The sequence below is a fragment of the Oryzias melastigma genome, unplaced genomic scaffold, assembly GCF_002922805.2.
Source record: "Oryzias melastigma strain HK-1 unplaced genomic scaffold, ASM292280v2 sc00184, whole genome shotgun sequence".
NCBI classification, from domain to species: Eukaryota; Metazoa; Chordata; class Actinopteri; order Beloniformes; family Adrianichthyidae; genus Oryzias; species Oryzias melastigma.
The window spans coordinates 719,908-735,180 of NW_023416879.1; the positions used below are offsets into that span (position 1 = coordinate 719,908).

At 41.0% G+C, this 15,273-nt stretch overlaps 1 protein-coding gene across 1 annotated transcript in view; it reads right to left on the reverse strand.

The window, feature by feature from the left end:
* The window catches only part of agrp (agouti related neuropeptide), a 30,845-nt gene that overhangs the window by 6,472 nt on the left and 9,100 nt on the right, over positions 1–15,273 (reverse strand). Inside the window, exons 2-5 of the mRNA XM_036210711.1 lie at positions 13,493–13,540; positions 13,294–13,412; positions 3,813–3,913; positions 376–567 (exon numbers count right to left, since the gene is read on the reverse strand). Coding sequence (XP_036066604.1) covers positions 376–567; positions 3,813–3,913; positions 13,294–13,394 — 394 coding nt within the window. The 5' untranslated portion in view covers positions 13,395–13,412; positions 13,493–13,540. The remainder of the gene's footprint in view (positions 1–375; positions 568–3,812; positions 3,914–13,293; positions 13,413–13,492; positions 13,541–15,273) is intronic.

Genomic DNA, 15,273 nt, shown 5'->3' on the forward strand with positions numbered 1-15,273 from the left:
TTCTCAATATTTACCCTTTTTACTGTAAATAGAGTTGCAGTTGCAGCTGCTCTATGCCTCTGTGGGGTCTTCCCAGAAGCACAGAAACAGCCGGTGATAGTGTCATACGGTGCTCTCACACTCTAGTCATTAGTAAAACCTTGGTCGTGTCTGCCCATACTACTAGATACAGGTTTGATCCTTTTCACAAGCTGACACCCTATATCCACCCATAAGGGGAGTTGTGACAAAGAAACTTGGAAAAACATTGCTAATCTGTGGTTCTTTTGATGGGCCTGGGATCCAGTTTCCAGCCATCATGACAGCTATAACAGGATGGATGGTTGGATGTTGACAGATGGGATGAAAGAAGCCTTACGAACAAGCGTTACTGACCAATGTCCGGCAGGTAAGGTGCATCACTTCGGTGGCTGGAGACCGGACCCTGGTCCGCTGGCATGTGTCCATGAATGAGGGAGGATGAAAGTCTAAGCAGACAGAAGGACCAACAGTAGAGTAGCACCAGTAACATCCTGCACCGTCGGAGATGAAGAACCCAGACAATGATCAGCCTTAACAGGAAAGGCTCTGAAAGCAGGAAATAAGGCAATGTTTGTCTGGTTCCGTTTCAGTCTCTGTCACTCTATAAACATTTATCCAAAGATATTTGGAAATAGTACAAACAGCAAACTGAAAAGGTTTCGAGGATTTTCAGCTGAGGGAAAGAAAAGTCACCTGTATGGATGTGACCACAAAACATCTGCTGCTCCTCAGCATCCCGCAGGGATGCTGAGGAGGGGCTGCTACATCTGGAGAGAAGCTCCACCAGAACAATGATCAAATTTTTAAGAGCAAAATATTTTTGCTTTTAAACATTTTTATTAAAACAACTCACTTCAGTTTCTTTATAAGATTTTTTTGAGTGTTAGGATGATGGCTGAAGATTGATTCTAGACATGAACTTGTTCAGAGTGGTGCCAAAGAAACACAGGCCACATGTGGCTCTTTTATCTCTCCATGGTGGCTCCTTGGACAAACATAAAATAGGTCATGGAGACTGCTGACCCAGACATGTCGACTGTCAGAGTCAGCAGCTCCCCCTAACCAAAACTAACTAAAGAAAACAAATAAAGAAAGCCCACAAACTAAAGCTACCAAGATCCAACTCCAAAATAAAATAAGAAAATCTAGCAGTGTAAGACTGCTGAGAACAAAGACGGAAAAAACAACCAAAAATAAAAAATAAAGTAAAATAGTAATTTTTTAACCCTTCAGCTCTCCTTAGCTTGTTTACATTAAAAGTGGGGTCATCTGGACCCCACCAGACAGTGCGATGAACTTTTTTTGTCTTTGATTTTTGAGTTTCACTAATGTCCATGGCAGACATAAAATCCTGTCCACATTTGTCATGGAAGGAATCACACATCAATATGTGGTTGGAGTCATCTGCATCCCAAAGATAACGGGATTACTTAATTAGCATTTATTAATTTAGATGAGTTAAATGTATAAACTGATGTCTGAGGTTCACATAGATGATAAACTATGTAGGTTTTTACATCCTGTTGACCTGAAGACGTCTTGTTTGTTCAACTCTACCTCCAGAATGAACAGATTTTATATGCAAAGCAAAACTTTGGTGAAAACTTTGATCTTTTATGAGTTAAAAGCACATATTATCTTATGCTGAACAACATTGGTTACTAGCTGTCCAGAGCTGCACTGAGATGATCCTGTTTGGAACAGATCAGCTTTTATTTTGAAAATAAGTTATTTGAGCTTCTGTCAAACCAAAAAAAAAAATCACACTTTGAGAGATGATAGTTTTTTATATTACTGCTTTTGTTCATGCCAAAAAAAAGAAGGTCATGAATCCATTTTTTCTAAAGGCTAAAGTAAAATCTATGCGGCTCCTTCTAGGTTTTGATCAGTAGAAAATGAGCCCAAATGGCTCTTTTACTGTTAAAGGTTGCTGACCGCTGTTCTAAACCAAAGAATATGGTCCTGGATTATCGTTGGGCCGTACCACCACTTCAGCCTGTCTTCACTGAAGTGGAGGTTGAGGAAGTTTCCACTTACAAGTACCTGGGTCTGCAGCTGGACACCAAGTTGGACTGCCCTACTCATACAAGATGTGTGCATAAAAAGTCAGTGTGGAGACTGCTCAAAACTCCTATATGAGCTCTACAAGACAGTTGTCTTCAGCATCCTCTCATATGTTATAATGTGCTGGGGAGGCAGTCTAAGACTGGTCAGGAGAGTGGAGTCTATTGTTGGTGGCCAAGTCTGGAAACAATGGTGTATGAAGAACTAAGCTAGAAAACAGTGATGAGTGACATGAACAGCCACTGAGCTCTGCCTTTGACTAACAGAGAAGTTCCTTCAGTGCCAGGCTGCTCTCTAAAGTGTCTCAGAGAGGCTGAGATCTTCCTTTGAACCCACTTTCATCAGACTCCATAATTACACTGTTAGGAGAATAAGAGGAATGTAACACTGGAGGGTCTTTCCCTTTTAATCAATCCTGTGTCTAATGTCAGGCAAAACCAAAGAGAATATTTAACCTAATCTTTGCAAATGAAATTGTTGCTCTTGATACAACAGTAAAAAAAAAACAACAACATTTGCTCTGGTGCATAGTGTGGTGCAGAGGTAAGAGTGGTCAGTCCTTGTAACAAAGTGTTTGTTGGGCAAGACACTGAACCCCACACTGCTCCTGGTGGTTATAAGTTGGTGTCAGGATGAGACAGTGAATCGGTGTGTGGGTGTGTGTGTATGGGTAAATAAGACTGACTGTAAAGCACTCTGGGCCTTAAAACAGGGCATGAGAGTAGACGTGAATCAGAGGAATCTTTGTGGAACAAGAAGAATAGACATTCTTTTCTCAGTCAAGTTGTGATCTATTCTAAACCTAATTTAGTCCAAAATGAATACAAAAAATTTATATTTAGAAAAGCTTCAGAGCTTTCTGCTAAGCTTTGAAACATTTTCTATCAGCTCTATCAAAAATGTAGATTTTTAAGAAGTCAAACTACATCTGTTCAGTCTGAAGCAACAAACAAGTTTAGCTGCAAAAATAAAAAAGTGAGCACAGAAAACTGTTCAGGAAGAAGATGGAGCAGCAAGTCTACTGCTGGTCCTCTCTGAGGTAAACCCCTCTTTCTTCTCACTCTAAACAGAACATCTGATCCATCTTTTATTTTTAAGTCAAAAGGAGAATAATGCTACAAATGTAAACACCCATGTATTTCAAAACAAAAACAGTTCACAGTTTCTTAGTATGTTGTGGTTACAAGGCGGTCAGGGAGAAAAAAGATATCGTCAAAAAAATGAACATTGAGATGAAAGTAGTCCAAGTTTAATGCAGTAATCTACTCATTTAACTACTAGAAGAAACGTGTTGCCACATTTACTCAGTTACAATGCCATATTTTTTCCTTCTACTCAAATATGTCTGTGAGGAAGAACCCAAAGAACATCATCGTTTTGTCTGAACCACAACACAAGCTCAAAGGGGGACTAAACAAGCCCTTTGATCAAATCTCTATTTAAATTCTTTTACCACCAAAAACTTTTTTGTCTGTTTGACAGAAAACCTGCTGATTATACATTATTTTTTCCCACAAAGTACTCTTTACTCTTTTGAGATTCATTTTTATTGTCTACTTTTTACTCACCTGAAACTTTTTTAAAGAAATATTTATTTTCCTAGAATTTTTGGTCCTTTGGTCTTAAGACCGGCTCTAGCGACTCCCACAGTTACCGAGATGACACATGCACTAACAGCAACCACAGTCCCAGCAAAAATGAGCAGAATGAAGGAAGAACGCACTCACCTGTGGCTGGTGCTTGTTTCCACTCCACAGAGAGATGCAGGGTCATATAAAGGCACTGGGCAGGAAGCAGGTCATGTGACTGACTGGGTGGGCAGTTCGCTCTGTGCATCATCATAAGCACACCGACCCCATCAGTGCACGTGATGCTGCAAAGGCTAGCCGGTTAAAGCAGGTTAGTTTACTTAAAAACTTTAACGTCAAAATTAAAGTCCCGCTGCTGATTTATAAAGCTTTGAATGGTGTAACACAAAGTACATGTCTGACCTCCTGACCCAGTATGTACCAGCCAGACCTCTCTGATCATCTGGATCCGGTCTTTTATCAGTTCCTAGAGTCAGAGCTAAACATGGAGAAGCTGCATTCAGCTTCTATGCTCCACAGATCTGGAACAGACTTCCAGAAAACATTAGATCTACTGAAACACTCAGTGTATTTAAATCCAGGTAAAAGACCCATCTGTTCTCAGCTGCATTTGACTAGAATGGATTAAGTTTTTATTTTTTCATTTCAGTTTCTTTGAACTTTCTTTAATCCAACCAATCAGGACCCAGCTTTGAACCGACCAATCAGACTTCAACTTTAAACCGGTCAATCAGGAGCCAGCTTTAAACCGGACAATTAGGGACCTGCTTTGAACCGACCAATCAGGAGCCAGCTTTAAAACCGACCAATCAGGAGCAAATTTTAAACCAACCAATCAGGAGAAAGCTTTAACTGGCCCATCAGGAGCCAGCTTTAAACCAACCAATCAGGACCCAGCTTTGAACCGACCAATCAGACTTCAACTTTAAACCGGTCAATCAGGAGCTAGCTTTAAACCGGACAATTAGGGACCTGCTTTGAACCGACCAATGAGAAGCCAGTTTTAAATCGGCCAATCAGGAGTCAGCTTTAAGCCGACCAATAAGGGGGAAGCTTTAAACCAGCCAATCAGGAGCCAGCTTTAAACTGACCAATCAGGGCTAAGCTTTAAACTGGCCAATCAAAGGACAGATTTAAACTGACCGATAAGGAGGCAGCTTTAAACTGACCAATCAAGTGCCAGTTTTACCCGCCCAATCAGGAGCCAGCTTTAAACCGGCCAATGAGAGGTCAGCTTTAAACCGACCAATCAGAATTCATTTTTAAACCGACCAATCAGAAGTCAGTTTTAGCCAGCCAATCAGGAACCAGCTTTAAACCGACCAATCAGGGGCCAGCTTTAAACCGACCAATCACGGGGCCAGCTTTAAACCCACCAATCAGAGTTCATTTTTAAATCGAACAATCAGGTGCCAGCTTTGAACCGACCAATCACTGGTTAGATTTAAACCGGCCAATCTGGGGCCAGCTTTACACCAGCCAATCAGGAGCCAGCTTTAAACCGGCCAAATAAGGGGCATGCTTTAAACTGACCAATCAGGAGACAGTTTTAAACTGGCCAAAAGGAGCCAGCTTTAAACCGGCCAATCAGAGTTCATTTTTAAACCGACCAATCAGGAGCCAGTTTTAAACCGGCCAAGCAGGAGCCAGCTTTAAACCGGCCAAAGAGAGGTCAGCTTTAAACCGACCAATCAGAAGTCAGTTTTAACCAGCCAATCAGGAACCAGCTTTAAACCGACCAATCACGGGGCCAGCTTTAAACCCACCAATCAGAGTTCATTTTTAAACCGACCAATCAGGTGCCAGCTTTGAACCGACCAATCACTGGTTAGCTTTAAACCGGCCAATCTGGGGCCAGCTTTACACCAGCCAATCAGGAGCCAGCTTTAAACCGGCCAAATAAGGGGCATGCTTTAAACTGACCAATCAGGAGCCAGTTTTAAACTGGCCAAAAGGAGCCAGCTTTAAACCGGCCAATCAGAGTTCATTTTTAAACCGACCAATGAGGAGCCAGCTTTAAACCAACCAATCAGGAGGCCAGCTTTACACCAGCCAATCAGGGGCCAGTTTTAAACCGGCCAAGCAGGAGCCAGCTTTAAACCGGCCAAAAAGAGGTCAGCTTTAAACCGACCAATCAGAAGTCAGTTTTAACCAGCCAATCAGGAACCAGCTTTAAACCGCCCAATCAGGGGCCAGCTTTAAACCGGCCAAACAGGAGCCAGCCTTAAACCGAGCAACCTGGAGTCAGCTTTGAACCGACCAATCACTGGTTAGCTTTAAACCGGCCAATCAGGGTCCAGCTTTAAACAGGCCAATCAAGAGCCAGTTTTAAACCGACCAATAAGGAGGCAGTATTAAACCACCCAATCAGGAGCCAGCTTAAAACCGACGAATCAGGAGCCAGCTTTAAACCGACCAATCAGGGGCCAGCTTAAAACCGGCCAACCAAGAGCCAGCTTTAAACTGGTCAATGAGGGCTAAGCTTTAAACCGACCAATCAGAAGCCGGCTTTGAACCGACCAATCACTGGTGAGCATTAAACCGGCTAATCAGGGGCCAGCTTTAAACTGGCCAATCTGGAGCCAGCTTTAAACTCGCCAATCAGGGGTAAGCTTTAAACCGACCAATAAGGAGGCAGCTTTAAACTGACCAATCAGATGTCAGCTGAAAACCGGCCAATCAGACGTCAGCTTTAAATGGACGAATCAGAAGTCACTTTTAAACCGACCAATAAGGAACTAGCTTTAAACCGACGAATCAGGAGCAAGCTTAATCCGACCACTCAGGAGCCAGCTTTGAACCGACCAATCAGACTTCAGCTTTAAACCGGACAATCAGGAGCCAGCTTTAAATCGGACAATTAGGGACCTGCTTTAAACCGACCAATCAGGAGCCAGTTTTAAACCGACCAATCAGGAGCCAGCTTTAAGTCCCCAATCAGGAGCCAGCTCTAAACTGGCCATTCAGGAGCCAGCTTTAATTAGACCAATCAGGAGGCAGCTTTAAACCACCCAATCAGAGGTCAGCTTCAAACCAACCAATCAGAAGTCACTTTTAAACCAACCAATCAGAGTTCATTTTTAAACCCACCAATCAGGAGCCAGTTTAAAACCGGCCAATCAGAGGTCAGCTTTAAACCGACCAATCAGATGTCAGCTTTAAACCAACCAATCAAAGGTTAGCTTTAAACGGACCAATCAGGAGGCCAGCTTTACACCAGTCAATCAGGAGCCAGTTTTAAACCGGCCAAGCAGGATCCAGTTTTAAACCGGCCAATCAGAGGTCAGCTTTAAACTCGCCAATCAGGGGTAAGCTTTAAACCGACCAATAAGGAGGCAGCTTTAAACGGACCAATCAGAAGTCACATTTAATGCAACCAATCAGAGGTCAGCTTCAAATAGACCAATCAGAAATCCCCTTTAAACCAACCAATAAGGAACTAGCTTTAAACCGACAAATCAGGGGCAAGCTTAAATGTTGTTGTATTGATTATACCGCTACTATTTCGTTTGAGTGTTTCTTTTAATGTTTTGTGCAAAGCATTTTGAATTGTTTTTGTACATGAAATTGTGCTACATGAAAACATTCGGCTCGGATTGCCTTAAAGATTCATTTGAAAGTCACCCGGATGTATTCCTACCAGCTTTGACTGATGTCATAAATCCTCCACATCTTCAGCAGATGGAGAACCCCACACAGATGCAGCTAACATCGCTGTGGTGGTCTCAGGACCTTCCATGAGCCAGCTGTGATTTGAGCTCCACAACTCACAGGACGAAACGGAAGAAGCTCAGACAATTAGCCCGATCCAATCCAGGCCAGATGAGAGCCAGAGAAATGTATCTCAATTGCAATCAGTGACAGTGACATTCAATTTAATTTAGATTTTACACATTTATATTTATATTAATCTGATCCAGTTCACATACTGTAAATGTATCAGTGAAATAATGAGATTGTTAATATCATCCTGTGTTACATGGATTCTCTAAAGGAGAAGTTCTAACTAAAATGTTCAGATCATTAACATTGGAAACATTGTTCTGCTTCTCCTGGAGGACGTTTCAGTTTGGACACTAGGTGGAGATCACGCTATAGCATTACACCTAATTCTAGAAGAAGACAGTATGAGGAAAAAACTAGTTTAGACCAAAAACAGTTACTTTAAAAAATATAAGAATTTGAAAAGTTCATGTCTGTGAGTTTATAAAGATGTTAATTTAGTCAGCAATGTATGTTTAGGTCGATTGAGCGTTAGCATTAGCCGTCCTTTGGGAAATTCCATTAAACGTTAGCATCAAACTCGTAGACTTTTGGTTTATGTGCTAAATCAAATTATATATTTTTTAATTGATTATTGATCTATTAAGCTTAAATCGATTCAAATCAATTAATTGATTTTATCATGCCAGCCCTAATGAGCATGGTTTCAGAACAGAATCAAACTGTGAAGGTGGGGTTCCTGCAGCTGCACCCCTGAACCAGTGGGAAAACATGGTTCTATGAACATTTCTTTATAAATTCACAGTTTAGACTTTGGAGGACATTGTCCATGTCCACCACCAGGTTGAAGGTGCCTTGAGTCAGCACTCATGGGGTCAGAGGGTGTGGCAGAGCATCGTAATGGGTGTGAGATCCTCTTCTCTGCCATAAAGTCTGGCTACTTTTTTCAGCTTATACAAGTGTAGAACTTAAAGGGTCACCAAACCTTGAATCAACTTTTTTGTCTGTTGACCTCTGTAAATTAGGCTTTAAAAGTTTGCTGGTCATTGCCAAATTAGTTATTAATGAGTTAAGACCACTACACCTTGTAGGTCCAGTGTAAATTGAATTTAATAAGGGTTTCTGTAGACAACTGTTTATGTAAATGTGTATGTATTTTTGTTTATATATCCTTTATATTTATGTAAAATATCATTTTATTTTTCCCTGTTTGATATATTTTGATTTAATTTTGTTGATTTAGCAAAAGGGGCACATAGTATAAGCTTTCTTCTTTCTGCTCCTTTTCATTTATTAACTGTTTTACGTTTATTTAGTATTATTTCGATGATGATTGATGATCGTTACTAAATGAAAAAAAATGGGAAAAAAAAAATTAACTTGTTTAATTCTTGAAAATATAGTCCAAAGCCATCTGTGCAGGCTGAATCAACGTATTACATTTTATGATTGGCCAAACCATTTTAGTCCCATATCATTTCAGAAGTCTCACGTCACGATCCGCAGCTCCAGTAATGATAACAGTCCTGTTCTCCAGCCCCACCCCTCGCTGTTGGTGGAGTCAGCCTGCAACTTTCCTGTTACCCTCTAAGTTGTCAAATGCTGCAGAGCTTTACAGGTCGTTTCCTTTTCAAGTCTTTTGAAAAATCACGTCACTAAGTTATATTTTGGATGTCTTCTGTGCTGCCAGCTCCATCATTGGTTTACTGATCAGGTGACCAAGCTGTGTATGAACTACAACACATTTCTTTTTTATTATCATGAGAGTGGAGAAGAACAGAGACAGCAAACATGGACATGTCTCCACACAGCGATACAGATCCAGACTGACACAGCATTGCTCCATTCTTTGGTTCCTAACAGACCAAAACATCTTCATTCCCATGCAGAGGAAGCAGGAAGGATACGGTCTTCTGTAAAAAGAAGACTATAAAAGACTGCAAAAAACCCATAAACAATATCGCAACTGGATTAGAACATATGATCATGTATGCTCATTTAACAATTCATCCAAGTCTCATTTTTGAGATAACATTGCTCACAGATTTCTGTTTTTCCTACACCTCTTGTCACTGTGGGTGTGAAAGTCACCTGAACTCAGGACCAAACAAAGACTGATTTGTCTGAAAATGGGGCTCTGTTTGACCAAGAGGACCCAGATGTAGTTCAGCACAGTGTGATCGCAGACAAACAATCCAGCAGGCCAAAGACAGAAAGAGGTGGAGTGGAGTCAGGTTTGTTGACAATCACGTGACCTTCCTGGATCGTTCAACAGCTCTTACAGTGAAGCAGAGTAAGCCAAAGGAAAATAGCATCTTCTCCCTCACTTAAGCAAGTCCAGGTCCAGTGTAAGACACATCTTTATGCTGTCACAAAGCTGAATTATATGTCTTTCATTTTTGTTTTGTCGTTCAGGGTGCATTTGAGGCATTTGTGACAACTGTTCCAGAGGTGACCTGTTTTACTGCATGTTTGACTGTGTGGATTATTCCTGGCTGGGGCTGAGACTCAGCAGAAAACACGACTGCCAGGTTTAAAGGAAGTTCTCAGAGACAGGTCATAATTATCTACTAACCCTCAGGGCAACTCCCAAACAGACAGGCAGAACCAGGACTGGCCACAGCCTGGCCGAGATGAGGTGACCTGAATGGCTTGATCACCTGCTGGGCAGCAAACAGGGCGGAGTCAATAGAGACATTATGAAACCTGCAGATTTTTGAAGCTTTGTCAAGAAAAGTGCTGACTGCTGGTTGAGAGCGCTGCAAACATGGTGATTAAAAGATAAAAAAAAAAGATTTCTCAAGAGGACTTCTGGATGAGAAGAACTCAACAAAAACTGTGCAATTCCCGTTTGCCAGTTTACCTTGTCATCCAGGAGCAGGAACAGAACTAGAGTATCTGAACTCAAACAGCTCATTCAAGTGTCTAAAAATCAACCATGAGGCAAGATTTCAAGTGATGGCACCAAGGTCTAAACCAAACATGTTTTTCAACATGCAGCGCTGGAAGGAAGGCGTGATTTATTGTGGAGGCAGTGTATCCATAGGGAGAGGGACATGGACGTCATGTGCTGTTGTGATGGAGGGTTCATTAGAGCTCAGTAAAGGTAGGCTCTGTCCTGCCAATTAAACATCATTACATTGACTTCATCCTTCACATTTTTTCTATTACTGTCAATCTGCTGCCTCCAAGGACTCTTCATCCTTCTCCTCCTCCTCCTGCAGACATGGCGCCTCTTCTCTGAAGAGCAGCACGCTCGTGACATCACAGCTGCACTCAGCGTAAACGAGAGCCGGCACCGCTGCAGCTGCAGGCGGAGCGGCAATAATATGGCAGCTGATTACAGCAATCAGCATCAATGAAAGTGTTTTCTGAGCATTTGCTCATGTGCTTCCTGTCAGGCAACAACATTGAAAAATGAACAATTCAGAGCAGAGCAGAGTGAGCAGCTGAAGACCACAGCATGGTGGAGAGCATTCATTCATTCATTCATCTTCCAGACCGCTTCTTCCCTTTCGGGGTCGCGGGGGTGCCGGAGCCTAACCCGGCTACTGAAGGGCGAAGGCGGGGTACACCCTGGACAGGTCGCCAGTCTGTCGCAGTGGTGGAGAGCAGCTCACAGCTAAACCATCAAACATGAAGACTTGAGTTCCAGACAACGACATGAAAGCTGGAATCAAAGCACAGATAGCACACTTTTATTGTGTAGGTCTTCCAGGAACTGATGCGGTTCAGGGAGCAGGAGAGCAAGGCAGAAGATTCATGATGACAGAGGTTAATGGAGACCACATGATTGTTAGCTCACCAATAGTGTCTACAGCACACATGGAGAATCCTGTGTGAGCAGAGACTGAATAATCATATCTGTCTATGTGTTCAAGAACTTTGTTTCTTCATTTTTCCTTTAAATGACATTTTTTATTTCACACAAACAGTAACAGTGTTCATTTCAGGCACAATGTTTTTGAACAGCTTTTTTTTTTAAGTTTTTGAAAAGTTATTAAAGAGAGAAGAGAAACACTTTGAGTCTTGCTTTGTCTGGTTTTGGTTACGGTGGCTTTGAGGCAATAAAAAATGTCTCCCCATGTTAGCATATTTGTCAAAAGAGCTGAAATTGGGAAAGTCTTGGAATCCAATCTTAATCAGCTAGTTCACTCCAAACAGCTGTAAGCCTCCACATGACCGGCGGCGGTTTGTAGGTTAACAGAAAACGTGTAACAATCCCAGGGTGTGTCTAAATGTGAACTATTAAGTTGTTCCAGAATCCTACACATAACCAAAAATAGGTATAATCTTCACAGAAAAATTATACTAAAGCATTTCAAAAAATGAAACCTATAAACATGTTTTCCTCTCCCGTCATAGCTCCTTCGAGACTTTGGAGGGCTGCGGTTCCTCACACATCTCAGATTGTGTTCACTTCACAATAGTGATGAGGATTGGCTCTTATAGCCATCTGGACCTCTCTTTAGATTGTTTTGTTCTTTTATTTAACTTATTATCAATAACGTATGCACAAAATGAATGACTAATGTAAAATAAGAAGTTGCTTTACTTTTATGTGTAAAATATTTATATGCTTTTTTTTTTTTCCTTCCAGATAAAATCTTTAAAACAAATGATAAAAACCATAAAACAACTATTTACCATTCAACTTTAAAGTGAAACAACACAAAACACTGCAGCCACAACCCAGAATACTGTAAGGTAGTTACTGCGACACAAATAACCCCCTGTCAGACGTTTGTTGTTAGTTAAATGAAATACTTCGATACTTTATGGAGGTGGGGAAACCACGCGCTCATGGTATGGACAGATTTCGCTGCTGTTCTGAGCCCGAGCAGAAATTATTAGGGCTGTCAGATTTGTCGCGTTAAAAACGCGTTAATCTGACACGTGCTTGACGGCAACAATTTTTTTGACTCATCAATCACAGATTTTCTCATACATCCCTTTCCACACCGCGCAGGCGTCCCTCATCGTCCTCTAACTCACCGGCTGCTCTCACTGGATCACGGGCGGGTCTCCAACCACCGAGCTGCAAGCTAGAACCGGCCCGGCGCTAGGACCTGGAGAGCTCCTGCACCCTAACCCGGCTCCGGTTCGCGTCCAGTACCACGTCTGGTGGTACCAGCTCGCGTACGGCGCCGCATCCCAAGAGCTGCGGACCCCCGACGTTCTGAACAGCAAGCGCACCGGGGGACGTTTTAAATGTTCTGGAGGTTTAAGCGTGATCCAGCCCCAGCATAGCGGTCTGTCTGCCGGCATATTCATGGCGTGAGCTCCGCTGGACACGTCGCTGCATCGAGCTGCAGCCAGAGAACGCGGCGGCAGTAACAGACTGTCAAACTATCCACAGAGTATCCCGCTTTTCTCAGTCTTTAATGTTTTAAAAAACAAAAGTTCATTGGAAATGATAAATCTCTATTTCATTTATTACTGTAGTTCAGCAGAGGAGGAAAAGATTTGGTCCTGACAAAAAATGAACATGAAAGTGTTATGGAAATTTTATTTTTGATGTTTTTTATTTTATTTTACTGAACGTTGATTGAAGTTTTGAATTTAAAATGCCCTTCACTTGCACTTGGGCTTTTGTTAGGCATTTTATGTTACAGCCTTTTATTGTTAAGAAAGTTTATCTCAATACAATGTTACAAAATAAAGTATTTCTGATGAAAACTATTAATTTTACCATTCTTGTTTTCATAATTAATGTAGAACTGCTAAATTCCACAAAGCACAATTTTTTTTCCTAAGAAAAGGCCACATATTAATTTGCGATTAATCGCAAGTTAACTCGGGACAAAATGCGATTAATCGTGATTGAAATTTTTAATCGCCTGACAGTTCTAGAAATTATACATCTGTACTGTGAAAAGCCATTTTCTGTGCTCACCTGTTCAAGTTGAGTAAAAGTGCATGTTGTGTGAAGTGACTTCCCTTCCCACGCACGTCCTGAAGAGTTGTACAATCGCCATCACCGGGAAACCAAAGCATGGCAATACTAATTAAAATGTGCAAAGCAAAAAGAAAAAATATTAAGAACCTTTGTAATCATAGTAAAGGTTGTTATATAAAGATAGCAAATATCTTATCTTTGTGAAGCTGATCTGGTTTCTTCTGCAGTGATGTTCTGATCTGATCTGGAGAAAGTTGAGGAAAAGTTGTGAGAAATATTATCTTTTTTCAGTATTATTTTTTTCAGTTTTTCATGTTTTCGTGTTGATGTCGTTGTTACACCTGACGCTCTAACTATCTCTCCTGCAGGTGCATCTCCTTCATGAGCGTGCTGATGAGCTTTGAACCCGAATTAGTTTGATCGGGCCAGAGTATTCTGAATGGCATCTTTACATGACACAATTTTATTCTGATCAGGTGTTTATTCCAATTACTTGTAGCCATGTAAACGTAGCTAGTGACTATATGAAATCTGGGTTGAGTGAGTGAGAAATCATGCAAAGAAAATAACTTACTTCCTGTTTCAACAAAATGAAATCAATTCAGTCGTAATTTTTCTGTGATATGTCCACTGCCATGTTGTAAACAGACATCCTCAGAAAGCTCTGATTGGTCCATGTTGGTCTTAGTCTACATCTCTATGGCAGCGACTCTCTCCATCAGTAGTGAGCATGTTAGAAGGCCAAGCCTCTTCCACTGTAAACGGGCTGAGGAGAATCTGACCATTAAATGCTATGAACGTACTTCTATTTAGGCATCTGATTGGTCAGTTTATAACTTGAATAACTTGCACTACAGCAAAAATATTATGAAACAAGTGTAGGATTATCAAGACCAGATGTGGCAGAGCAAGAATCTTTCCTCGGGTACAGAATAACTGCGTAATTGTTTATTTCTCGATGGAAGTCTACAGGATTTCAGCTCTTCTGGACCAGCAGGTACTTCCTGTTTGGAAAACAAGGGAGGAGGGGTCACTCACTTCAGTTCTGATATACAGTCAATGCCCAAAATACTTTTTTTTTTTTTTTTTTTTGCCGAAAAATGACTCATTTAACTGGCAACCCTAACCGATATGTTTTTTTCAGTTTTTTATTATAAGCTTTAAAGCATTCAGAGGCGTCTCAAAACCTACGATGTCCTGTGACATACTGTAACTCACATGTGTCAAAGTCAAGGCCAGGGGCTGGATCCGGCCCTCCTTTTTGGATTATTTTAGCATTTACAAAGACTTTTTAGGTTGTTTAGGAGTGATTTTTCAGATATTTCAGCTGCATGCTAGCTGTTTTGGCTAATTTAGTTTTTTTTTTGTTCTTGTTGTTTTTTAGGCTACTTTGAAGTTTTGCTATGTTTTCAGTTAGCTATTTTGACTAACCTATTTTTTTTTCTTTAGCTTCTTAGGCTAATTTGGCATTTAGCCAATATTTTAGATGGCTCTCAACTTCAGGGATTTCAGCTTCAGTGTTTTTAGCTATCAATTTCCACATCTTCAGCTAATCGCTATTCATGTTGATCGCGTTAAGGGATGAAAAATTACAGTACTTGAAGTAAAGTACACACTGAAGCTAAAGCTCCAATTAGAAATGTGACGCTCATGAACAAATCGAATCTTTTGTACGGCTAATTAACGTGAACGATGCGGATGGACGCATGGTCGGCAGGGATCCCTTCTTTGTTTCATTATTTTTTTAACTTGATTTTCATACGCTCACATTTTTTTTATTGTTCTTTGTTTCAAACACAAACACAAAATGAAAATAAAATAAGAATTTCAAAATACAAGCACAAGAATTTAAAAGTACAAAAATGCAAAATAAGCATAATAATCTAAAAATACAAATATACAAGTAAAGCAAACAATGTGCTTGAAAAGGAGTGAGTAGAAGAGAAATTCTTGAGTTTTCCCATCACTTTTTACAAG